The 22,914-nt window shown below is 37.4% G+C and overlaps 1 protein-coding gene and 1 long non-coding RNA gene across 3 annotated transcripts; both read right to left on the bottom strand.

Moving 5' to 3' along the window:
- Positions 1–270: 270 nt before the first annotated feature.
- tgm1l1 (transglutaminase 1 like 1) lies at positions 271–20,295 on the bottom strand. 2 transcript variants are annotated; one of them, XM_027150719.2, is made up of 14 exons: positions 20,130–20,295; positions 12,603–12,916; positions 11,991–12,182; positions 10,125–10,376; positions 8,365–8,483; positions 7,350–7,457; positions 6,010–6,187; positions 5,180–5,318; positions 4,657–4,849; positions 4,126–4,279; positions 2,840–3,124; positions 1,933–2,093; positions 1,692–1,828; positions 271–872 (listed from the first exon to the last, which is right to left on the bottom strand). In XM_027150719.2, exons 2-14 carry the CDS (start codon positions 12,889–12,891, stop codon positions 731–733), a joined length of 2,349 nt encoding a protein of 782 aa, XP_027006520.1. In that variant the 5' UTR covers positions 12,892–12,916; positions 20,130–20,295; the 3' UTR covers positions 271–730. The 2 variants fall into 2 exon arrangements, with proteins under 2 accessions (XP_027006520.1, XP_027006519.1); XM_027150718.2 differs by having other exon boundaries at positions 12,603–12,892; positions 20,130–20,294.
- Positions 20,296–20,981: 686 nt separating this feature from the next.
- LOC113645357 lies at positions 20,982–22,592 on the bottom strand. Its single transcript, XR_003441205.2, has 3 exons — positions 22,357–22,592; positions 22,116–22,177; positions 20,982–22,006 (listed from the first exon to the last, which is right to left on the bottom strand). It is a non-coding gene; the product is annotated as an uncharacterized LOC113645357 (long non-coding RNA).
- Positions 22,593–22,914: the final 322 nt, after the last annotated feature.

Consider the following 22,914-nt stretch of genomic DNA (forward strand, 5'->3'; position numbering starts at 1 on the left):
TACACATTCTTCATTAAATTAAGTAACAGGTTTTTTTTTCTTAAACAGATTTATTTATAAACCCTCTGTTCTAAAACTGTTAGAGAAAATGAATCGAAACCCTCTGACCAATCAGAATCAAGAATTCAACCACACTGAAGTATAACTCAGTTTATTAACAATAAAATACAACATTTGATTGAGGGGGAAAAGTGCATGTTGATAAATAATGTCAAAGCTACATTAATTTGTTATCTATAAAGAAATGATATAAGGAAAGTTTTTTTAAAAAAAAAAATATGCAGATATTTAGTCTTAATGAATACAGATCACATTAATACTGGTTTTACGTAAACACTTTAATACAGATGGGAAATACTCAGTGATGGTGGAAAGATATAAATCTCTCGCGCAATCTATATATATATATTAGTCGAAACGTGTGTTAACTGTCTTTAGTTTCTAAGCATGAATTTAAAAAATATATAAACTCTTAAGTTCTTCATAATAATCAAGAGAGTAGAGGTCAGATACTACTAGTCTAACATGGCTCACTAAAACCTAATGGGAAGAAAATAATACAAAACCGATCTGATGAGTATTAATATTAGGCTCATGTTTCGATTGAATTCAGATCGGTTCTTCACAAGCAGTACGTGTGATACTTGATTTATACTCACATGGACACTACAGTGTATTGTGTACAAAAGAGAGCACCAGTGAGCTTTCTCACAGACGACAGTGAGCTTTCTCACTCCTGTACGGTGATGTCTGCGACGCCGTGCACCTGCGAAAGCTGTTTACAGTCCAGAGAAGCCACCAGCTTCCTCGTCCCAGCGACAGAGGGGATGAAGTGCTCCGTCACCTTCACCGTGGCATGCTTACTCACATCGCTGAGGAAAACATCACTAATATGAACTCACACACAATCATCACATATAACGAAACATGTATCATTACATGCTACTCCTTTTTTATATTAAAGATGTATATCCACATGTAACATTCAGCGAAACATGTCCTTAACATTGTAGCAATGATTAAATATACACTATATGACCAAAAGTAAGTGCACACCTGACCTATGCACTCCATTCCAGTTTTTCACTAAATGTTGGACTGTGACTGCGGGGGTTTGTGATCATTCAGCTACACGATCATTGGTGAGATCATTGGGCACTGATATTGAGTTGGGGAGAAAGTCTGAAGTTCACTCAGTGTTCCAGTTTATCCCAAAGTCAGGACTCTGTGTACGACACTCAAGTTCTTCCACTCAAACCGTAACACACTATGTCTTTTGGGCCTCTTATATTTCCAAGTGAAGGGAAATTACAGTATACAGAAACATTCTATACAATGGTATTAAGGAGGAACCACTTATAAGTGTGAAGTGATGGTCAGTTGTTTATACTTCAGGTCATGTAGTGTAGGAGTCTGAATCCAAAAACTCCAAAAATTCTTTTCATTTCAAGAACTATTCACCTCTGTGTATAACTGTTTGTTAATATTAATATCAGAGCTAAAGTTTAGGTATTTTAGGTATTGTATTTTTTTGTTTAATTAGCTAAATTAGACATCATTACTTAATATCCTGAACTGAAAGCCTATTCACTGTCACAGTGTTGTACTACAGTATATAATATATAATGACTATGTAACATGCAATGACATGACAGATAAAAACGGAAGCAACAAACACTTTCGTTTCTTACCCCACTTTGATGGGATGGAGATTCCTAAGTCCGAGGCCTTCAACGCGCAGTACGACATTGCGCAATGTGCACGGTAGCGGGTTGGTGAACGTCAGCTTGGCCGTGGCCTGCTTCCCTACGAAGGCCTCTCCGATAGGCTGGAGTACACAGAACTTAATGTTAATGAAATCCCCAAACACAACAGCTGACTAAATCACAGAAGGTATTTTTAGCAGTCAAATCAGGCTTTTTTTTTTCTTACCTCCACATGGATGTCTGGAGTGCGCAGCCTGAAGCTGGTCTGAGAAGCCAGCACCTGCATGGTTTCATTAACACGACCTGAGAGAGTGAGCATCAGCGCTGCCTGGTCCACCAACTGGTCCTGATATTGATCATAGGGCAGCACCCAGTCTACAACTTTCTCTGGTGGTATAGAACAAATCAGCTTGATCAAAAGGTTCTCTTACAGCAGTCATCAGTATTGATTTAGAAAAAAAATCATCGCGTTTGCATTAATGGCCTTGTTGTGTTATTTAACTGTTTCCATAGTAACAGCTACATCACAGATCTAAGCAGATGTTATTTAACATTATTGAATTAGTCTCCAGCATAAGCACTTTCCAATATGGGAAGTCTTTACTTTTTCCATCATCTCGGTAACATCAGAAGGTTTTTTTTATTTTATTTATTTATTTATTTATTTATTGATTGATTGATTGATTGATTGATTGATTGATTGATTGATTGATTGATTGATTGAGAAAGAAAAAAGTGTAGTGGGGGAATGACATAATATTTATACGCTGTCTGTTATAACAAACTGTAAGTAATAACAGAAAATAACTGATTTTGCGAACATTCCACAATATTAACTAGAACTATATAAGGACAGAAAGTGGACTGTTTTATTAATTAATTAAGTAGGATTTAGACTGTGCAAAAACACACAGATTGTTGCTAATATTTTTATAACAGCACTTTCACATGTAGTTACATATTCCTTATCTATCTATCTATCTATCTATCTATCTATCTATCTATCTATCTATCTATCTATCTATCTAAACATATTTATGATGTTTTTACTGACTTATAGCTACAGAAATATGATCTGGATTACTGAAAACCTTCTTTCATGTCTGTAAATGCTCTTCAGCTCTTCAGCTCACCTTCATTTGGCTGGAGATACACAGGAAGTTTCTCAGTCTTCACCGTGTCCTTCAGCACGCCTGTGTAGTACATCACGGCCACCTGGCTGTGCAGTGTGGTCTGGCGCGGCTGCTGACTCTGGTTCTTCAGGACGATCTTGAGGTGCGCATCAGTGCCCATGCGCGGCCCCTCGCCTTCTACACACACCTCCATGCACACGTCGTCCGTCGCTCCCGACTGATACACGTCTGGTTTGGTGCCATAGCGACAGGCGGTCTCTACGGCGATACGCTCTTCTTCAGAGCCTGGATAAGGAAACGGAAACTTCTTTATATTCATATACTTGCTTCCAAACAAATAATAATATTTCCTTTTCCACAATAAAACGTGTGTAAAAATCTGATGTCAGTTACTGCTCTATTCCTATCCCTCCATTTTTTTATTCTCACTTGAGTGCAAAAGTTTGTACACCCTTACATCCAAATGAAGAAGATAAAAGAATCTGTCTCTATTGTGCTGTAATTCCAAACTCTCAAAAATATTCTATTTCTATTATCAAGGAACTTTAACATATTATATTTAACAGATGACTCTTTATTATCATCAGCTAGAAAATAGATTTGCTTAGGATTTTGAATTTATATCTAAAAGACCTGATTTTATATCTAAACAATTCATCACTGTGCTCCCTAAATATTTTTAATGGGAATAATAATTAACACAAGTGTTTTTAATGTTTTTTTTTATCTTATCTTGGCTCACATCTCGCAATGTTCACGTTCTAAATTAAACTGATTGTGAATGGTAGTTAAACGCTGATTACTACAGCAACCAGTTGTAGGAACGCCTACCAAAGACTCGCAGAGATAAAATCATTATATGTGTGAGTGCAGCTACACTTTAAACAGTTGAAGAAGGGAAACAAACCTGCAGGCGTGAGTGAACATGATGACACACATGACATCATCATGTTGCCTTGACAAAACTATCTCAAACACAAACACATAACGTAATCCAAACTTTTTTCCTGGTGATGCTGCTGTTTCTGCTCTTGCTCTGTTGCACTGTGATGCAGTGGAAGCTCAGAGCCATTACTCCATCAGACTTTGTTGGTGAAGTCAGAGATTTCAGGGACATACTCGTAACTGATTCATATCTCCAGCTGTGTTCGGATATACTGATATATTTCGATCCCTTAAATCTATATCGCTCATTCTCGAGCATTTCTGCACTGAACACTGTTTATCACCTAATGCTAGATGTCATGAAGAGTGCAGCGAATGCATTGTGTGAACCGTGTTCTCACCTTCAGGATGTTTGTACAGGTGTGTGATGTCAGAACGCTGGTCGGAGCCAACAGCCTTGGTGCTAATACAGTGTCCTACGGCATTTTTCTCTATGCGGATCTTTGAGAAATTGCCATCCAGGTTCTTCTGCCAGTAGATCTTATCGCTGTTTACCTAAAATCCCACAAAGCATTTTAATGCATGGCGACTACAATTTAACACATCTACACAATTCTATTTCTACAGTTTCATGTCTAGAATTTGAAATTTTTATTTTATTACATGACAAATAAAATTTGAATTATAATTTGGATAGCTTTTTTATTTTCATTAAGCATCTGTTTATCATTTTATTGAATAGCCAGGTATTTCAGGTGGCACAATATAACTTGGACATTGAAGATTAATATTTTCTTTTCTCTTTTTGATTTGCTTAGAATTACCTGCATATAGAATGTAAGAAGAACAAACAAAAAAACAAAAGTAAAACAAATGATGAGATTATAGGATTTCTTTCACTCAATGATGGTTATTTCCCCTATCAGACTTGCCTCAGCAAAGACAAAAGGTGCATCGTGCTTCAAGTAGACCTGGCCTGTGCGGATGGCCATGAGAGAGGCGGGGCCACAGCGAAACATCCCCTGACTGGTTTCCTGGGGGGTCGAGTCAACAGCCTGCCAGCCTCCCATACCGGGCGGCAAATCAGGACGAGCCATCCAGCAGTCGTTCCACACATGGAAATTCCTAGAAAAAAGGAAAGAAATGGAAAATAGAAGAAAAATGTTAAGGTGGCTGTTTAATGTGTTGTACTACTGAAGGTTGTGAGTCGAATCCCAGGTCCTCCAAGCTGCCGCTGCTGGGACCTTGAGCACGGCCCTTAACTGTCAATTTCTCAGTTGTATAAAATGAGATAAAATGTATATCACTCTGGATGAGGATGTCTGCTACATGCTTTAAATGTTAATGGGTCATTTTGGGGGCTCTTTGGCTGTTTTCCACAATTTATAGTAAAGTGTATTGAAGTGCACTTGAAGAGATCTGGTGATTAGTATCTGGAGGAAGAGTCAAACTCACCACACGGAATCAGAGTTGAGTTTGTTAATGGGCTCCATATTCTCGTCAAAATACACATCAGTGGTCAAGGAAACATCAGTGTCGTGGGCAGACTGAAAATTTGTTACACTCCGTGCTGGGATACCGAGACACCTCAGAACTGAGAGAGAGAGGGAGGGAGGGAGGGAGGGAGAGAGAGAGAGAGAGAGAGAGAGAGAGAGAGAGAGAGAGAGAGAGAGAGAGAGAGAGAGAGAGATTACTAAAACATTTAGTCACACAGTGTCACGCTGTCAAGCTGCTGGGTAGTGACATGCCATAGAGAAACTGATACAGTCTAATAAATACAGTACAGCTTGTAATCAGATACTATCTGCCAAAATATCTGCGATGCTCTACATTAAAATCTTTCTATTAAATTTTCTCCTTTTTTACAGTTTTGCTAGAACTTTATTTGTGATTAAGATAAATGTAAAGAGATACATAACTTTTAGAAATACAGTATAAATAGCACACAATGTCAAATGGGGTTTCCCAGGACACTGTACATGTTAATCAGATAATGAAATAACTTAGATACTGTTGGGGTGGTAGGGCTTGAGGTGGCATGAGAAACACACACACACACACACACACACACACACACACACACACACACACGTAAGACATGTAAGACATGTGTCAGGGCCACAGTGAGGTGGACTGATGGGAATGCGGTCAGGGTATTTTGGAACAGACTGACAGCTAGGTCCTAGGCACAGGGTCGTGCTCCTTTTGGTCAGTGGCAGCTATGAATATCCTATCAGAGCAGTGATACCCAATGTCACGACTCTTCCTCACACACACACACAAACCTGTGGTGGTGACCCCGGAGAACACCCAGCATTGGCCGTATTTGACAGGAACTCCTTCACTCTTGTGATACTTCTTGAGAATGTCCACACTGCCGCTCCATGCCGTTGGAGACGTCCCACCCTGATAGTTCCCTGACCAGTTTCCTTCCAGAACTCCAAAGTCATCCTGGGCATTGATCTGGAGCACAGAGTCAAAAAATATGTCTTTAAATAGCATCTTCATGCTAGGAGTAAAATCCAGTGTGTGAAAGGGTTTATGAGCTAAACTAAAAATAACACTGCAATAGTAAATGATTATGCATAAAAAGCGATAAATTATTTTTGTCTGAACAAAAAAAAATAAAGAGGACACATGTGGATGGTATATTGGGAGTGTTGCCAATATTGTATTTAATTAATAGCGATACATTTTTTTCTATTTATTTGGCAGTCGATCTTTTCCAAAGTGCGTGTGTAATTTGGAGGTTGTAGACATTCGAATAACAGGATTACTGAATAATTTTTCCTGGTTGCATAAGAAGGGAAATTATTACTAATATCACCTCAGGATATTTTTTCTCACCACCCTCATCTCTGGGATGCTTATTTAAGATATATAATGATAAATGAATACATTTTAAAATAATGACATTTTTGTATCGTACAGTAGCTTTGTGGCAATGAGCGTTGTTAAAATCAATATACAAATAAAACTGAACCGAAATAAGTTGAGACTCAGCCGTGGTTTAATTGTACTAAAATTCTCTGCAATAATATTTTACCAATATATAATATAATTCTAGTCGTCTGGTCTTTCAAAATGAAATGATCTGAATTTAAATTAAAGGATATCAGTATTCATTTTTGGCATCCACATCAGATCATTTGCCTTTAATAAATGACTTAAGGCAGATTATTTTGGATTGCACAACGAATTCTTTCAAGCTCAGATTGTAGATTAATTACAGTGTAGTAGATAGACTAAGAACAGTAACCAGACTAAGCAAACACAAAGAAAGTACACACTTTACAGAACTATAAATTTAGTGTTTTTTTGGTTTAAGATTTTTTTACCATATTTGATATTAAAACCAGTAGATTCATAGATTCTCTTGTAGTACTAGGTCACGAGGAACCTGAAGCCTATCACTAGGGCACAAGGCAGTGTACACCCTGGATAGGATGAAAGTCTACCACAAGGGATAATCTCTAACAAATACTTCAGACAATTAGAAATGCCAATGTCAATCCTAGAAGGCATGTCTTTGGACGGACAGAGAAAACCCCTAAAGCACAGGGAGAGCATGCAAGCTCCACACACACATGGCGGAGGCTGCTTAACGGCCATCGAGGTCACGCACCATAGCAGATATGACTCGCACCACGTTCACAGAATCTCCACAGCCTGATGGACGAACTTCTCTCTTCTCCAGCAGATACAAACAGGCCTCCAGAATGCCTTCCTGAAACTGAAAAACATACAGAGAGACACACAATCGGTAAAAATTGTCTAGAAAATGAAGATGTTGCCCAGTGTGATAGATACTGAATGTATCAACTAAACAATCAGAGCTCATAACTACATGAAGTTTAAATGAATCCATGACACACATGGATGCCGCTTTTTTTTTTTCATTAATTTTTTTTTCTCTCCTTTTCTCATTGTTCATCTTCGTCTCAGAGTGGCTTTAACAGTTCATTAAAAAAAAACAATAATAAAATTATCTAAAATACATGATCAACGAGTCCACAGGTTACTTTTTTTAATTACTGATCTGAGATTAATGTTTTGAGTGTGCTATGATTTACATGTTATCTGCTAGTGTACATATGAGCATCCCTGATTAGCTTCACTACAGAGCTAAGCTACAGTTTCTGTGAGGAATTTTACTTCTATTTGTAGTTAGCTAGCTAGCTAAGGTGTTAGGACAACAGCTGCTAGTTTGTCAACTCTTTGGCTTAGCTAAAATGAGCTAATCTGACAAGTTATTAAAAAAGTAGAATTTTTGAAAGGATTTTTACTTCTATTTGCAGTTTGCTAGCTAGCTAAGGTGCTAGGGTAACAGCTGCTAGTCTGCAACAGCTGCTAGTTTTATTCATCTTATAGCATAGTTTTCAAGTGAAAATCATAAGAAATTCATATTTAAATAGCCTTCACTGTTCGCTCAAGCTAGTTACCTAATTGGGCAAATTTGACAAATTAAAAAATAAGGTATACGATTTTGAATTTCAATTTCCTCATATCTGACATCTTTGATGCTAACATTAGACAGCAGGGAATGATGTCTAAAACTTTAGACAGCATGGAATGGTGAAAGTGGTGAATGGTAAATGGTTAATGGTCTGAGTATGAGCTTTTCTCTCTCCTCACTGCACCTGTCCATAGTTCCACGTGCGAGCGCCGATCTGCTTCTCAGTGCCATAGTAAATTTTCCCAGTGTCGTTCAACACGTACTCGTTTTTCTCAGCATCATCTTCCATATACACCGTGTCCACTGGAAGATGGAAAACACACACCGGAAAATTTAGTTCTGTAGTTCTGTAAGGACATACAATACCTGGATTACTTCAGTGAGACTGCAGTGAGAAACATTCCTACTGTGTGACATTATCAGTGCGAGGTGGGGTGCTGTGTTTCTGTTCCACACACTGATTACATTGAGCAGAACACTGGCTGCTTTCTTTCTTTACTGACACATGGGCATGATTTTCTGAGGAATGTAAGAGGAGGGCAACAGAGTAAAAGAGGAAGCACAGATCAAAATTATATGAACTAGCATGTACAGGGCTTTCGCTAAGACATCGGATGTATAAAAATATCAACTGTTGTTTAAGGAAAGGAAAATGAAAGACGAAGAGGGAGTGTGTGGGGGCTCCTTAGTGAAAGTAAAGGAAATCCGATTTTAGAAAGATAAACAGGAAGAAGAAAGAAATATATTTTACCCGAAAAGCTGGGAAACAATGACATGACGTGAAAAGGGGGAGGGAGGACAGAAAGCAGTGGTTAAAAATGATAGCAAAACCTCAAGGAAAAGTGTGGTGAAAAGAACTGTGCTGAAGATTTGGCACATCGTTTGCTGCCTTACTCAACATGTCTGATATTTGGCACCAAAAGGATTGTTTGACTGAGCAAGAGGGATGGATAGAGGGTAAGGGGGAGAGAGAGAGAGAGAGAGAGAGAGAGAGAGAGAGAGAGAGAGAGAGAGAGAGAGAGGGGTAAAAGTTGGAACATAACAACCCCGTACTGGCTTAGGCCTGACTTTTGCCTCAGCCAAGCAAACCTGATTTTGATTAAAAGGTAAAGAAGAAAATCAAATAGACAAAATCATCTGAGATGCCTTAAAGGTAAATCTCGCATGTCAGCAAACTGGATGCCAAACTTTAATTGCTGGGAAACTTGATATGCAAATGAGATGACATTGAGTGAGACAAGTCTGTTGTATTCTCAGTCCTTATTGGTCAGTTTCTGCACATGCAGCTCTAACAGCAGTGCCGGCTGTACAGCAAAGCCACGAGTTTCTTAACAATATTAGTCTACTTAATGTGTCTTAATACAGTATGTCCAAATATGTAATTAATAAACTTGGAATATGTCGTTGTTTCTATAATAACGGCCAAATCACAGGAACTTGTATGTTAGAGTTGTCAGCCCTTTGATTAACACTAAAATCAAATAATCGTTTATTGTTGGTTGTTTGTTTGAGACTTATTTAACTTTTATGGAAGGAACCTCAGGGAAATTAATAAAGGGATAAATTGATAAATGAATACATTTAAAATCTATATACATAATTTATATTTTTAGATATTTCTGTAAAACTGAAATGTGAAAATGTCATTTGTTGAAAGTTTGTTGTCGTTTGTTGATTTTATGTAAATAAATCCTGACACGAACGTGTACTCCTTTTTGTTTTTACAGTTTTTTGCAATTATTGTTGCTCAGAAATATTTTTTCCTTAATTTTATTGCTGTTCTTCCAAAGAACCGTATTTTTTACATCTATTTTGTATTTTATACATTTATTACATCATAACGCTTTTAATTTTTATATTTGTTCCTGCAGTTAGTCACATGAGTGTCTGAGTGAATTATATCCTGTGTGGAAAACAATGTTGTTAATTCTTTGCATATCTCACCTTTACACCAGGGGTTGAAGAGCATGTAGATGTCTTTCTCGGGGTCATGCGTAGTAACAGACTCACTTCCTGTACTCCGGGTGCTGACCGTGAGCTTGTATTTTCCGATGACAGCATCGGGGGGTGAGTTGATTGACAGTTTGATGCGATTGGCATTCTGCTCCACCACCTTGGCTTCCCAGCACAGGTCCTGCAGCTCTTCCATGACAGGGATAATGATGTGCGTGCCCTTTGACACCAGCGGCCGCAAGCCTTTAAAGTAAGACGTCAGAGAGCGTGTGTTAAAGGTAATGGACTTGAACCTTTCAACATTTTGGGTTACAACTGCATTGACCTGACATACAAACAGCTCTAGAAAGGTTTGTGTATTCAGCAACAGATTAATTACAATTGATTAGTTGATTTATATCACAAACACATAACCTCCCCTTTATGAGACTGAAGTAGAAAGAAACTCGAAGACAAGTTTTGGTTCATTTTCTCAAGCTCACTCAGACATGCAAGCTGGTGGTCAGAAAGCTGTGTGAAAGAGGCCAAAATAATTTAGCTGTTGCAAGACTATCAAGTAGCACTGAGATGTGATGCATGTGCATGTGGGAAATCACCAGAGGGTAACACTTCACATGTTTGTTGTTTGTACTCTTTCACAAGTTCTCTGCCCTTCCTCTCTTACTGTCCCACCCTTCTATAGAGGCAAGTTACTCTTAGGCTTCAACAAACTGAACATATTTATTGACTTCCTTTCATTTAAAAGTTTGTTTTTTTAAGATATTGAGTTATCACATGTGTAAAGCCCTATTCAGCTGCATTCTCTTATTTCCTGAGTGACACTGAGTGATCTACAAGTTTACATTTACTCATTTAGTACATGACTGTACTGTTATGAAAAGCAAATAGGAAATGAAACCATTCATAGTTACACCCTTAAAACAGTGTATTGTTCACACACCTAAGACTTAGACTGTATTATAAGAGCGAGAATCAGCCTGACATTCATACAGCATTAAACTGGTGAAAGAAAGCAGACGATTCAAAGCATGATCTTATCAGGTCCTCAGGGACTGAATACCAAGTTGTATCTTCTATGGCACCAGTTTTGCTTCACTTTTGTAAACAAGAACATATATAAGCTTTGATATCCAGCTGAGATTAAAAAAAAAAAGAGGTAGTCTTATAAATATAATTTTATATATAATACTATATAATATTATATTATAAATAGTCTATAGTCATATATAAAATCTTTTAAGGCAGTGTTTTTTAAACAGCACATTTGTACTTTTTATATTTTTCTCTAATTTTATTCTGATTCATTTTTATCTTTGTATTTGTGTGATGTAATGTTCCAAATATGTGTAACGGTTGATATGGTGAAGTTTTTTGTGAGCAGTTTGATTGATTGTTCTAATTGGCAATCCATGTAAAACACTGCTACTGTTGACAAATTGTGTTGTACAAGAGAATGCATTTGTCAGCAGTAAAGCTGAGCAGGATTTTAGTATGAGAGATATTCACTATATTACAGTAGCCAAATGTTGAAATAATAACAAACATAGTTTTGGTTTATCGCTAACTTTATCTAACTTTATTTAAGCAGCTATTTTTTTCACAGCTTCTTTTTTTGTGTCCTTGTTCATGCCATTGAGCCTATTTTGTGATCTTCCAAAGTGTACACTCATGTAACATACCTCAAATCAGTTTAATAAATGAACCCTTATACATACTCACACCCAGCCTGTTAGATAAAATTCCTACAAGATCATGTTGGCTTCTGGTCATATAACCACTACTAGAATGAGGTCAGTTAGTCAGCATGGTAGTGTGAAACATTAGCAATTGTAAAAGCATCCGCCACCTCACACTGACCGGTCTTCAGCTCCAGATGCAGCTTGTCTGTGTTGATGTTGAAAGGGCGCGAGAGGTCGAGCATAATCTGAAAGGTCTGGCCTCGGCGGATGATGAGCTCGTCGCTGTGGTACTTCTCGGTGTGGTGTTCCCTACGGTTCTGGTCGGTCTTTGAGCTGAGCAGATCCACGGAGCGTACTACCAGAGATAAGTCTAGTAGTGATGAGAAGACACAAACAAAATACAGATAGCATTAGATGTCAAGATGTTGGGCAAAGTCTAAAGAAAGTACAGCTATTAAAAGTTTAGCAAGTGTCTGATGTAGTCATGAAATTTAGAAAGATTTGTCCTGGTTGTCCTCATACAGGTTTTAGAACACTAAAAGATGAGCAACATTTTGTATTTCTCTATTTATCTTTTCCTTTGAAATGTCATATGGCCAGATATTTAAACTGCTGATGCTGAACTTGTGTAAGAAGTGACATTCTATGCAAGTCTATGTGTCAAACGGTGACACTCTTAAAACAGAACTTCTCCTTTGAAAACTGTTCATGGTCACAGACTCAGTGTTCTAGACCCTGTATAATTCACCAATACTAATGAGAAAATATGTGAGAAAGTTTTCAGTCTCACCCTCCATTTCGTTGTTTTCTTTGTAAGGTTGAGGAGACTCTGGGATCGGTGTCACTTTCAAATCATCTAAGACTGGAGTGTCTTGATCATTAGTAACATTATAGGAGTGGCTTTGACTGCGAATGCAACATGGGGAAGCTTTTCGTAACCAGCGACGACAACCTCCCTCCTCCTTCGTTTCCGTAGTAACCACCTCCTTCTCAGGGATCGTTTGTCCGTTACTGGCGGCAGCACTGTGGAAGCGACCGACGGCTGAACTGTCTCTGACTGACATCCTGGATCCTGACATTCTGAAAGAAGGAGAAGGAATGGAGCTACAAGTTAGTGTTACATGTTTATTTGGTGGACTATTATTGGAAATTGGACATTTTAAGGCAAAAAAAACTTTACATTTTTAGTAACCACTTAAAAACCACTCTGTATGGAGCTTTAACTGGGAATGCAATCCTGGTCCGTTAAAAGGCATCATATGCACATTTTCACCAACATTCATATCTTAGGGCAATTTAAACACTGGGACATTTTGGAAAGTGGGAGAAAATCAGAGAACATGAAAGAAACCAATAATTCAGGGTAAAACTCCACATAGATGCTATAAATTTTCTTTCCAAAGTAGAAAAAAGGTTGATAAGTTTGAGAAAGTCATCATGCCAACTGAGCTTAAGGGAATTTAAATGTGTATGTATGTGCACAAGATGGAAAAACAAAACCATTACGTCTGAGCCTTCACCGAATCAGTGCCCGCTATTGTTACTGCAATATTATTAACAAAGTCGCTATTTCTGCAAGAGCTATAAACTTCATTTCATGCATCAAGTCCTATAAACATTGCTTTTTTTTGCCCAAACTTACAAGCATAACCTTAAACAGCCTTAAATTGCACCTAAGATTATCTCCAAATGATCAACAGATATCTAATTCACCTCACACAGCTGCATTTATCAGTGAAAATGAAAGTCTTGCCCTACAGCCATACAGCCTTCATGAAGCCTCTGTGTCCTCATAAGAGCTCCCACAATCAGAAAGGGTTAACTGTGTGTTAATGAGAACCATGTGCTTGACTCTCAGCTCCCACCAAATCTCCTTCCCTCTAGTTAGACATTTCTCTCCCATTCTGGATCTCATCATCTTCGCAGTTTTATCGTTGTTTTTGTGGTTATTTTTCCCAGTAATCTTCCTCCTGCACAGTGTTTCTCCACACAACATTCCCAAAACACAGAGAGCTTTGGGAAAATCTCCAAACACACAAAAGAAGGTGGTTACTGCCCACACAGATAGGCACACCATTGCCATAAGTACAGTATATGCTTCAGTAGCTAATGTTCAAACATGTCTTGATATCACCAGCATTATGAAACCTTTATGGCACATATCCATATTTCCTTTGTAAGAACTCACATTCATAGCCGGTTGTGTGTGTGTGTGTGTGTGTGTGTGTGTGTGTGTGTGTGTGTGTGTGTGTGTGTGTGTGTGTGTGTGTGTGTGTGTGTGTGTGTGTGTGTGTGTACATGCTTTATATGGCTTGTGGAATGCAGGTCTGACCTCACTAAACCGCCCCTCCTGTGACCATGACCGCACTTCACTGACATTCATGCATTATGAAGGAGGGGCTGTGAGAATGAGATTTATTAGGATTTCTGTGCACTTTTTGTTTAACAGATTTCTTGGCCCGTGTCCTAAGTGCAATTTACAAATACCATTTGAAGAAGCCTAAACAGAGAATTCCCCTCAGACCGCTTTTTTCTGAATGCAGCATGTGATCAGAAGATTCCTGTTTTTAGTCACATACCCTCGATTGTACCTCTGCACAGCTGTGAGAAACAAATGCCAATGTTCTTCAAACCCCTTGCACGTCTCCCCAGTCATCATTAATAGTGAGCACTTTAATTTTTTCTCAAGATTATATGATTTTCATGTTAATACAAGACAGCTGTTTAAAAAACACTGCCTTAAAAGAGTTTATGACTACAGACTATTTATAATATAATATTATATAGTATAATATATAAAATTATATTTATAAGCCTAACTCTTATCTTTATAAGCATCTTTGTTATCTCAGCTGGATATAAAAGCTTATTTTGTACCTAAGATCTTCAGATTTAATCCTAAAGCCACAGGACTGTACTATGCATTTATAATAAGCATCATCACACAATTTTTACTGTAACGTTATCGTGTGCAACTAAATTGATATGAAAAATTAGACATGCTGTATGCTAATCTAAAATAATTCTGAATAAGAAAATCAACTGTATTCATAATTAATATAATTAATAATGTATTCATAGCTAGTATCAGTCATGTTTAGCTACTGCAGTGCTAAACTGCCTTTTGACAGATCTTATTTAATGCTAACAATTGTTCTTAAAACTTTCTGGCTCAATGGTTCCATGATTACTTAATACATAATCTTTTCAAACTCTATTACTTACTGAATGTTGTGCTAGGATTCTCTAAGATATTAGCTGTTTTATTCAAAGCTTAATTTCATAGAGTACAGTAAATTAGCGATATAGCTATATACAGTATAGTTAGCTAATCCATCTGCATGCTGTAACTCAAATGCTAGTTATAATTAACAGTGTATTTTATGAACTATTACCAATCTATGCATATATGGATAGTTAACATCCTTCATTAACTAATATAAGTTTAGCTACTGTAACAATTGCTTCTTTCAGAAATGCTAGCTTATGTCCTTGCTAACAATTTTACTACAGACTGAAGCAGTAAAAGTTATTTTTGTAGCATTTCATAAACTTCTTATAGACTCTGCTACTTACCGAAAGTTCTGTTAAAATTCTCTGGTACCTTAGTTGTTTTATTTAATAGTGTATAATATCTAACTGTCAAGCTAAATTATTTTCTGAAGTATTATGGAGCAGATTGTATAAGTTTAGCTAACCCAGAGGCTAGTTATTTCATTGTAAGCTATACCTACATCGAAGACTTGATGTAGCTTAGAATCACAATGAAATTCTGTTTATTTTCAAAAGAAAGATGTCTGGATGATACCACATGAGCTTTGTATAAGCTGTGTATTTGGCCAAGATGAACTGTGTGATCTTTTACATCTCGTATTCAGTCTGTGTCTGGGAAAGCCACAGCTAAAACATTGATCAGTGCAGTGTCTGAATTGTCCCTGTGAGACAGAGCTATAAATCTGAGGCTTTCATCATGTTGTGACTGTGACAAAGAAGCTACAATGCTGTACAGAGGGGAAAAATGTGTGTATGTGAGAAAGTGAGAGAAAGACTCCACAGAACCCTTTCTTACAGTTCTTTGAACCATACCAAGTCCATCAATCCCTGGTAAAGTCTTAAACTGCTAGGTCTGTTTTCACTCCAAGTCCCTTTCACTCTATTCTTGCTTGCTGTCTCCAGCTGGAAATAAAACACTTACAAGCCATTAATGGCACAAACAATATCCATGAGCTCTGTTATCCACAATCCAGCAGCATTAAGGGTTAAAGGTCTGAGTCGCTTTCTCGACTGATCGTCTGTCACAAATCAAAAGGAGGGTCAGCTGTTGGTATTAAGCCAGTTGGAAAGCTGGTTGCAGCTGCTGGAGTGCGAGATGAAGGTCCCAGTACAACAACAAGGCCTATCTTTACTTACTGGCCTTATCGAGCTCAGAAGGTGTCAAATAAAAAATGCAACAAATGCCACTATACTAGTTAAATGCACATTTTTGTCATTCTTTCTGTCAATAGATTGACCAGGTTTTATTAAAGGTATTACAGCAGGGACTGACCATTATTTTGCTATTTTGACCATTATTTTATTATATGCGTCTATCCCATGTTGTAACTCTTTGTTCAGGAGGAAGTGCAGGAAGCTATACAGTATGTAATGCCAAGCAATGAGCTCAGCGACTATGAAGTGATTAACCAGCAGGATGTTTCATCAGGGCCATTCCCAGATTTTACACCACCTTAGACGTGTTATGATTCAGCACGACATGAATAAACCTAAAGATTAAGTCATTCATTCATTATACTTTTATTACAAGTGTATTGCCTTTGATTCACTCTGGTGTTGGAAAATTCAGAGACGTCACCCAGACCTCTCACTCTGATAAAGACATTCACTTTACATATTCTATCTTGTCTTCTTACATATTTTCAACAAGTCTGAGTTCATCAACCTCTGTGAGAGTTGAACTCACAACCATCTGGTTATAAATCCATAATCCCTCAAACACTAAACTTCAAGCTCTAACCATTCACTTCTTGCCCTTGACTTTTTTATTTATGCCCTCATTTTATTTGCTCATGTACTATCTTCTCTCTTGCCTCCTAGCCCTCCATTCTTTGCCTCTCCTCACATCCTTTGCATGTTGCTTTTGGCCAGCTAAGCCTTCCTCTTTTTACTGGAATGTAAAAGTGCATGGGCTCGGTCCTGAGATAAATCTAACTCCAGATCTAAAACCGCCCGATAAAAACACTTTACCCCTCAAAGTCCCTCACCTCAAAACCATCCTATAGGCTTGCATAACCCATGCAATGCTTTCGGAGACTTTACATCCTGACAGAGGTTTGACGAAAGCAGTGATGAACGCAGCAGTAAACTTCTGAGTCTTCAGTTACACAATTCCTTCAGACAGATGTTGCATGCACTCATTGTGTGTGAAGCAATGACTGATGAGTTTTATGGAACTGTAAAAGTTTTGGTCATGCTCCTGTGTCATCAGGACGCCTTCAGCAAGATGGTTAACAAAGACAAGATTCTCAATGACAATCAATCTAGCTTTGGAGCGTACTATTTGAGTATCTATACTCTATACCACACTTAAATCTGAAAGAAAATAAGAAAATCTGGCAAACTCTGAGGCATGAACAATGGATAATTTAAATTTTTTTGAATTGGCCCAGAAATTCAACAACCTGTTAAATAGCCTAGTCTGAATATCGACAACATTCCCCTTGTAAATATTGATGTATCTTTTGAACATGAGTTCCCAGGGTACACCTATCTGAAGTGAGTTATTTATGACTCTGAGAATTTGGTCAGGACCCAGCCCAAGCGTGTGGTCTGACACAGGTGGCAAAACACCAAGAGCCAAATTTTATTACCAAAGAGTATAAAAGTCAAATGGCCTGTGCCCTATTTAATGGCTTAATAAACAGCGCATCAACTTATGAAGGATTTTATATTGCATTACACATCATAATTAGCAAATAAAACACAGCTTAAACACAGGTATCTGCAATACAGCTTAAGAAAATATTTTTATACTATTTAGCTACTATTAACTCTTAACAGCTCTTCTGCCTTAACTGGTTCAGCTGCCTAAAATAAATTCAGCTGTTAACACACAGTCTTTATACAGTATGTGATCAGCTGGGCACTAAGTAACACTGTAAATATTAATAATCAACTACATTATCAGAAAAAAAGGGATGATGTTGGGGCAGTACCTGGTGGCTTTTACCTGAAAATATTTGTGTACCTTAAATCTTTACTTTACACCATTTTTGTATCTTAAATCATAATCATTTGGATAGAGGCATTGATTTAAAAAGGAACATTAACTGATGCAACAATCATAAATAGATTACCGGTATGTAAAACAACCATACATATTATTAAACTAGTCTTTGATCCCAGTTGATCAAAATTGATCCCATATCTATTGCAGGCTATTAAATCAAAGCAAAATGTATTGTATCATAGCAGGTTCAGATCAGAGGCTACAAAATGTAATGAAAATGTGTTGTATCATCGCAGAGTCTGTTGGTAATGATCATTTTGCATCATGGGGAAACCTGAAGTCTGTCTCTGATGGCACCATTACTGCAAAAAGGAAGGGTTTCATACTATTATTTGTGAATGTGTGTAAGGATTATTTTAATGTCTTAATTGCTAAATTAACAAAGAGAGATCTGTTGGATTAAAGAAGGGTCTCTGGTGACCCAAATCCCAGAACTTCCAGATTTACTCATGTTTCTACAACTTCTGGTTCATTTATACATCGCTGAACTGGAGGTGTTACTAATTTTCAGCTAGACTGTATGAGGACTATAAAACAAAAGGAAAACCCTCTCATGACTCAAATGTATAGCCTGAATGAGATCTGTACATGCCTTATTTAACTATATACATTTACAGAGAGTTCCTAAAAGGTCAATAGGTTTCTCCAATCCAAAAACGTTCTGCCAACCCATTCAGTTTGAAATTTCCATGCAAAAAAAAATTAATTAATTTAAAAAAACAAAGAGCTGTTTGTGGATCTCCAGCTGAGAGCAGCAATAAAACTTAGAGCTGATTTAATATTCTTTGAGCTAATTCAAAACGGTGTGTTCAAAATTCATCACAGGGAATTCTGGCTGTTCTTTAGGCACATACAAAGACCTGCCTTAAAACAAAGATGCCTTCAGAATTAAATGCTTCTACATGAAGAGAGAGTAAGCAGTAATAAGATAAAGTGTTAAAGTGTTAGTGTTAACATTAGTGTTTGGTGTGACAACCTTTTGCTTCTTTGATTAAAAACAAAACAAAGTATTCTCAGGTAGAATTTGTGCAGTTTTAATTAGCTGGTAAGTTTTACTGAGATTTATTTCAATTACTGTACTATTTCAATTATTTGCCTCTCTCAGCTGTTACTCTGCATCTTTCCAGCACCCACCTGCATTATCTTCGACTTCGTTGTGAGGAGGATAAAAGTGCCATATTACGTTATTAATCAATTTTTTATGCTGTGATGGATTTTCAGAGAACGCTGCTCTTGTATGGAAGTGGTTGAGGTGTTGGACTATTAATCAGTAGGTAGTGAGTTTGAATCCCAGGTCCACCAAGCTACCTCTCCTGGGGCGGTCGTATACTGTAAATGTAAGTCACTCTGGATGAGAGCGTCTACCAAATGCTGTAAATGCATTTGTGTTATTTTTTGTTTGTTTTTATTTTCTTGCTAATTATTTTCACTTGCAACCATTGTAGTGTTTTAGGTTTGTTAAGACTATGAAAGGGTTATTATTTAAATAAACTCTCGATAGGAGTTCAATTGAACCTATATGTTAGTAGAATTTGAACTCCACAGAGTGACTTCGTAGACTTTCGGCTAACAAACACACGTTCTTTTCTATCAAATCCCAAACCGATAATAATAATAATAATAATAATAATAATAATAATAATAATAATAATAATAATAATAATAATAATAAATAGAATCTGAAAATAGTCCACTGAATAACGTATTAAAAGTCTCTGATACAGAAATAATGCAAAACCTTTGGAACAGAGTGAGAATAAAAAATAAACAGTGAAAGTAAAAATTGAAAGTCAAGATAGAAAGGTTTATGTGCCGTTATAGATAATGACGTATGTGTGTGCCGGTGTATACGGCAATTCTGTTATAATAACAGTGTTATATTTAAAGCCACCCTGTATTTAGCATGCTGCTGAAGTATTTTGGGAGAGTATTTATTTACTAGTATTCGTGGCATTCTGAGATCAAAGCAGCAGCAACAAGACAAGTTCAGAAGTGAGTTAGAGATATATTAGGAATCATTTATAAAGTTACCTGTTCTCCAGCAGCTACGATGCTTGTTCTTCTCGGGCTTCCAGTTAGTTGGAGTTTGTAAACGTTTGTAACATGTGCGATTCCACACTTAAAGCTGGGCTCTGTAGCGCATTTAAACACAAAACTCACGCAGTTCTACACACGCCCACGTCTCTGTGACAATACAACGAGGCTGGATTTATCGGATATTACGATTGGAGCCCACCAGAGAGAGGCGTGTGCTTGTGTTCATGTGGGGACTAAACTAAAGACAGGAAAACGTCATGTCCGAGTAACAGTATAACAGTAGCCTGCTGTGAAGTACAGATCTGAAGGAGATTAAAATACTGGGGTAACACTAATTTACCACAAGACAAAAAGGGCACACTCTTAGAACCCCAATAAACCTTTTTTTTTTTTGTAGAGCCACAGGGTTCAATACTTAACTCTGAAGAACAAAACACTACTGTACAGTGTATAACTCAGGGCTCTCAAGTTTTGAAGACAGGCAAGCGTGACATCTCACCCTCACCCCCCACCCATAACAACCCACCACCACCACCACACACACACACACACACACACACACACACACACACACACACACACACACACACACACACACACACACAAAGAAAAAAGAAGAAACAATAATGGGGGAGTTGTTGCGTTTGGTAAGGATCACTGACCGCAATTTAACCAAATACAAAGTGTTTTTGATTAAAACCCTAAAAAGGGGATTCTACATAGAACCTTCCAAATATGTAGCACCTGATAGACCCCTTTGACTGTGATAATTGTAAATAAATAAAATCACCAAAGTGAGAGATGTCTCAATGCTGTAGCTTTTATTTTAAACATGATCTCTATGATAAGATGTGTGTACAGTACATATACAGTATTATAAGTGGGGAGGTGTTCTGTGCATGGGCATTAGAATAAACAAAATTCACTGGTATTTCATCAATTCACTGGTATTTCCACATTCTTACTGCAAGTCGGCTCTGCGATTTAGCTTTTTCTATTTTATTGCACAACAACAGGCATTTCTAGAAGTTCAGAGGGTCAAGAGATGACAACTGTCCAGCTCTGCTCTTTTCACATCCTTTCATTTGGATTACAAATGACTAGTCATTATAGTCAATTAATCACTACAGATTGGTTCACATCCATGTGTGTGTTTTATCCAGAAAGTGTAAAGCTGCTTGTCTGTGTGTGTCAGCTGTCACATATTATTTAATGAAATATACCTACTGCACTGTGTGGGAGTCTGTAAAGCATAGTAAATGCCCTCAAAAGTAATGAAATTAAATGCTCTACATAAAAAAATGATGTTCTCACTCAGACATCTACAAAATTTTAGATTTTTATAAAAGAAGAAACAGCATGATCCAAAGAGGGGAAAAAAACACAGGAAGTGAAACAAAGAAATGACTATAATGAGCAATCAGGAGTTAGGTAATAAAAAATCTGTAGAAGTGTGCAATATGTGCAAACCTAATAAATAATAAAATGTCTTATTTTTTAATTAACAAAGAATACATCTGACTTGAGTAAAGCTTGTCTGATCATTATAACATAGTAAGCTTTAGGTCAAATTGTAGAAGGATCCATATGAATAATGGTTGTTACATCCTCGGCATAAAACTGGTAACATGACTGTACTAAAGGTGTAAGAAATATAGGTTAAGATAGGAGGTGGGTCTGGAAATGTGATGATTGTTTCCTGTATTATTTAAAAAAAGATTTGGCTGGTGAAGGAAGTGGCCACTCAAGATGTTGGAAGCAGATAGGATCACCCAGTGACCCACTGGCCAGTGGAAAATAAAGTCATGAAAGACATTATGTAGACATCTAGAGTCACCGTTCCTTGTTGATATCACAGCCAGTCAGGGCTCCTGGAAATGAATTATAAACAATGTCTTTATATGAACAATTTGAGATCAGATAAAGGGTATAATTTGATGGTCATTACTAAAGAGGAAATTTCCTTTTTTTAAAAAGTACCAGCTATGAAGACACGGGCGAGTTGGTCAAACCGAAATACCATCTGTGGCTGCAGATAAGGGCTGGTAGAAAGAAAAACTTTTCTGAATTACCATAATTACTGCTATTGCATCGTCGACAACTAATATTTAACGGAAGAAAATAAACACAGCAGTAAGGCAGTTGGAAAACCAACATGCAACATTTATTGATCAAATCAGTTAAGAAATTAGGTAGCTGAAAAAGAACTTGTATGGTCTACCAGTTTGAACAGATCAGCCTCTGTCTTGAAAGCTCGTTAGATTGAACTGTGTGTGTAGAGTATAGAGCACCGAGGTGGTGGAATGAACTTCCCCTAGATGTCCGAACAGTCGAATCATCTTCAATGCTGAAGACCTACATCTTCCTGAAAGACTTGAACTAGTACTTACCCCCTTTTTTTTAAATAAAACACACACACACACACACACACACACACACACACACACACACACACACACACACACACACACACACACACACACACACACACACACACACACACACACAAAGCCCTGTATTTTTGTATGTCACTCTGGAAAAGAGCGTCTGCCATATGCTGGAAATGTAAATGTACAATGTGTGATCATGTAAGTCTCAGGAGATGTTCAGGTGACTGTTTTAACTGTTGACTGTTTTTAACTGTTGTTCTGAAACAGCAAACAAATATTCTTGCTATAATAGAAGGTATGAAGCAAATACGAGGGCTCCCTCTAGTGGTTGCACTTCAGATGTGCACTTTTGGACATTTTATAATAAAGTTTCCTCATGGATTCTGGAC

The sequence above is a fragment of the Tachysurus fulvidraco genome, chromosome 22, assembly GCF_022655615.1.
Source record: "Tachysurus fulvidraco isolate hzauxx_2018 chromosome 22, HZAU_PFXX_2.0, whole genome shotgun sequence".
Taxonomy (NCBI): Eukaryota; Metazoa; Chordata; class Actinopteri; order Siluriformes; family Bagridae; genus Tachysurus; species Tachysurus fulvidraco.

Excerpts from the sequence above, each read along its gene's own strand:
- tgm1l1 (XM_027150719.2), bottom strand. The coding sequence starts at position 12,891 with ATGTCAGGATCCAGGATGTCAGTCAGAGACAGTTCAGCCGTCGGTCGC. Across the intron at positions 7,458-8,364 it reads GCACGTGGAACTATGGACAG|TTTCAGGAAGGCATTCTGGA; the intron begins GTGCAGTGAGGA and ends TATGTTTTTCAG. Across the intron at positions 1,829-1,932 it reads CTCCAGACATCCATGTGGAG|CCTATCGGAGAGGCCTTCGT; the intron begins GTAAGAAAAAAA and ends TGTGTACTCCAG.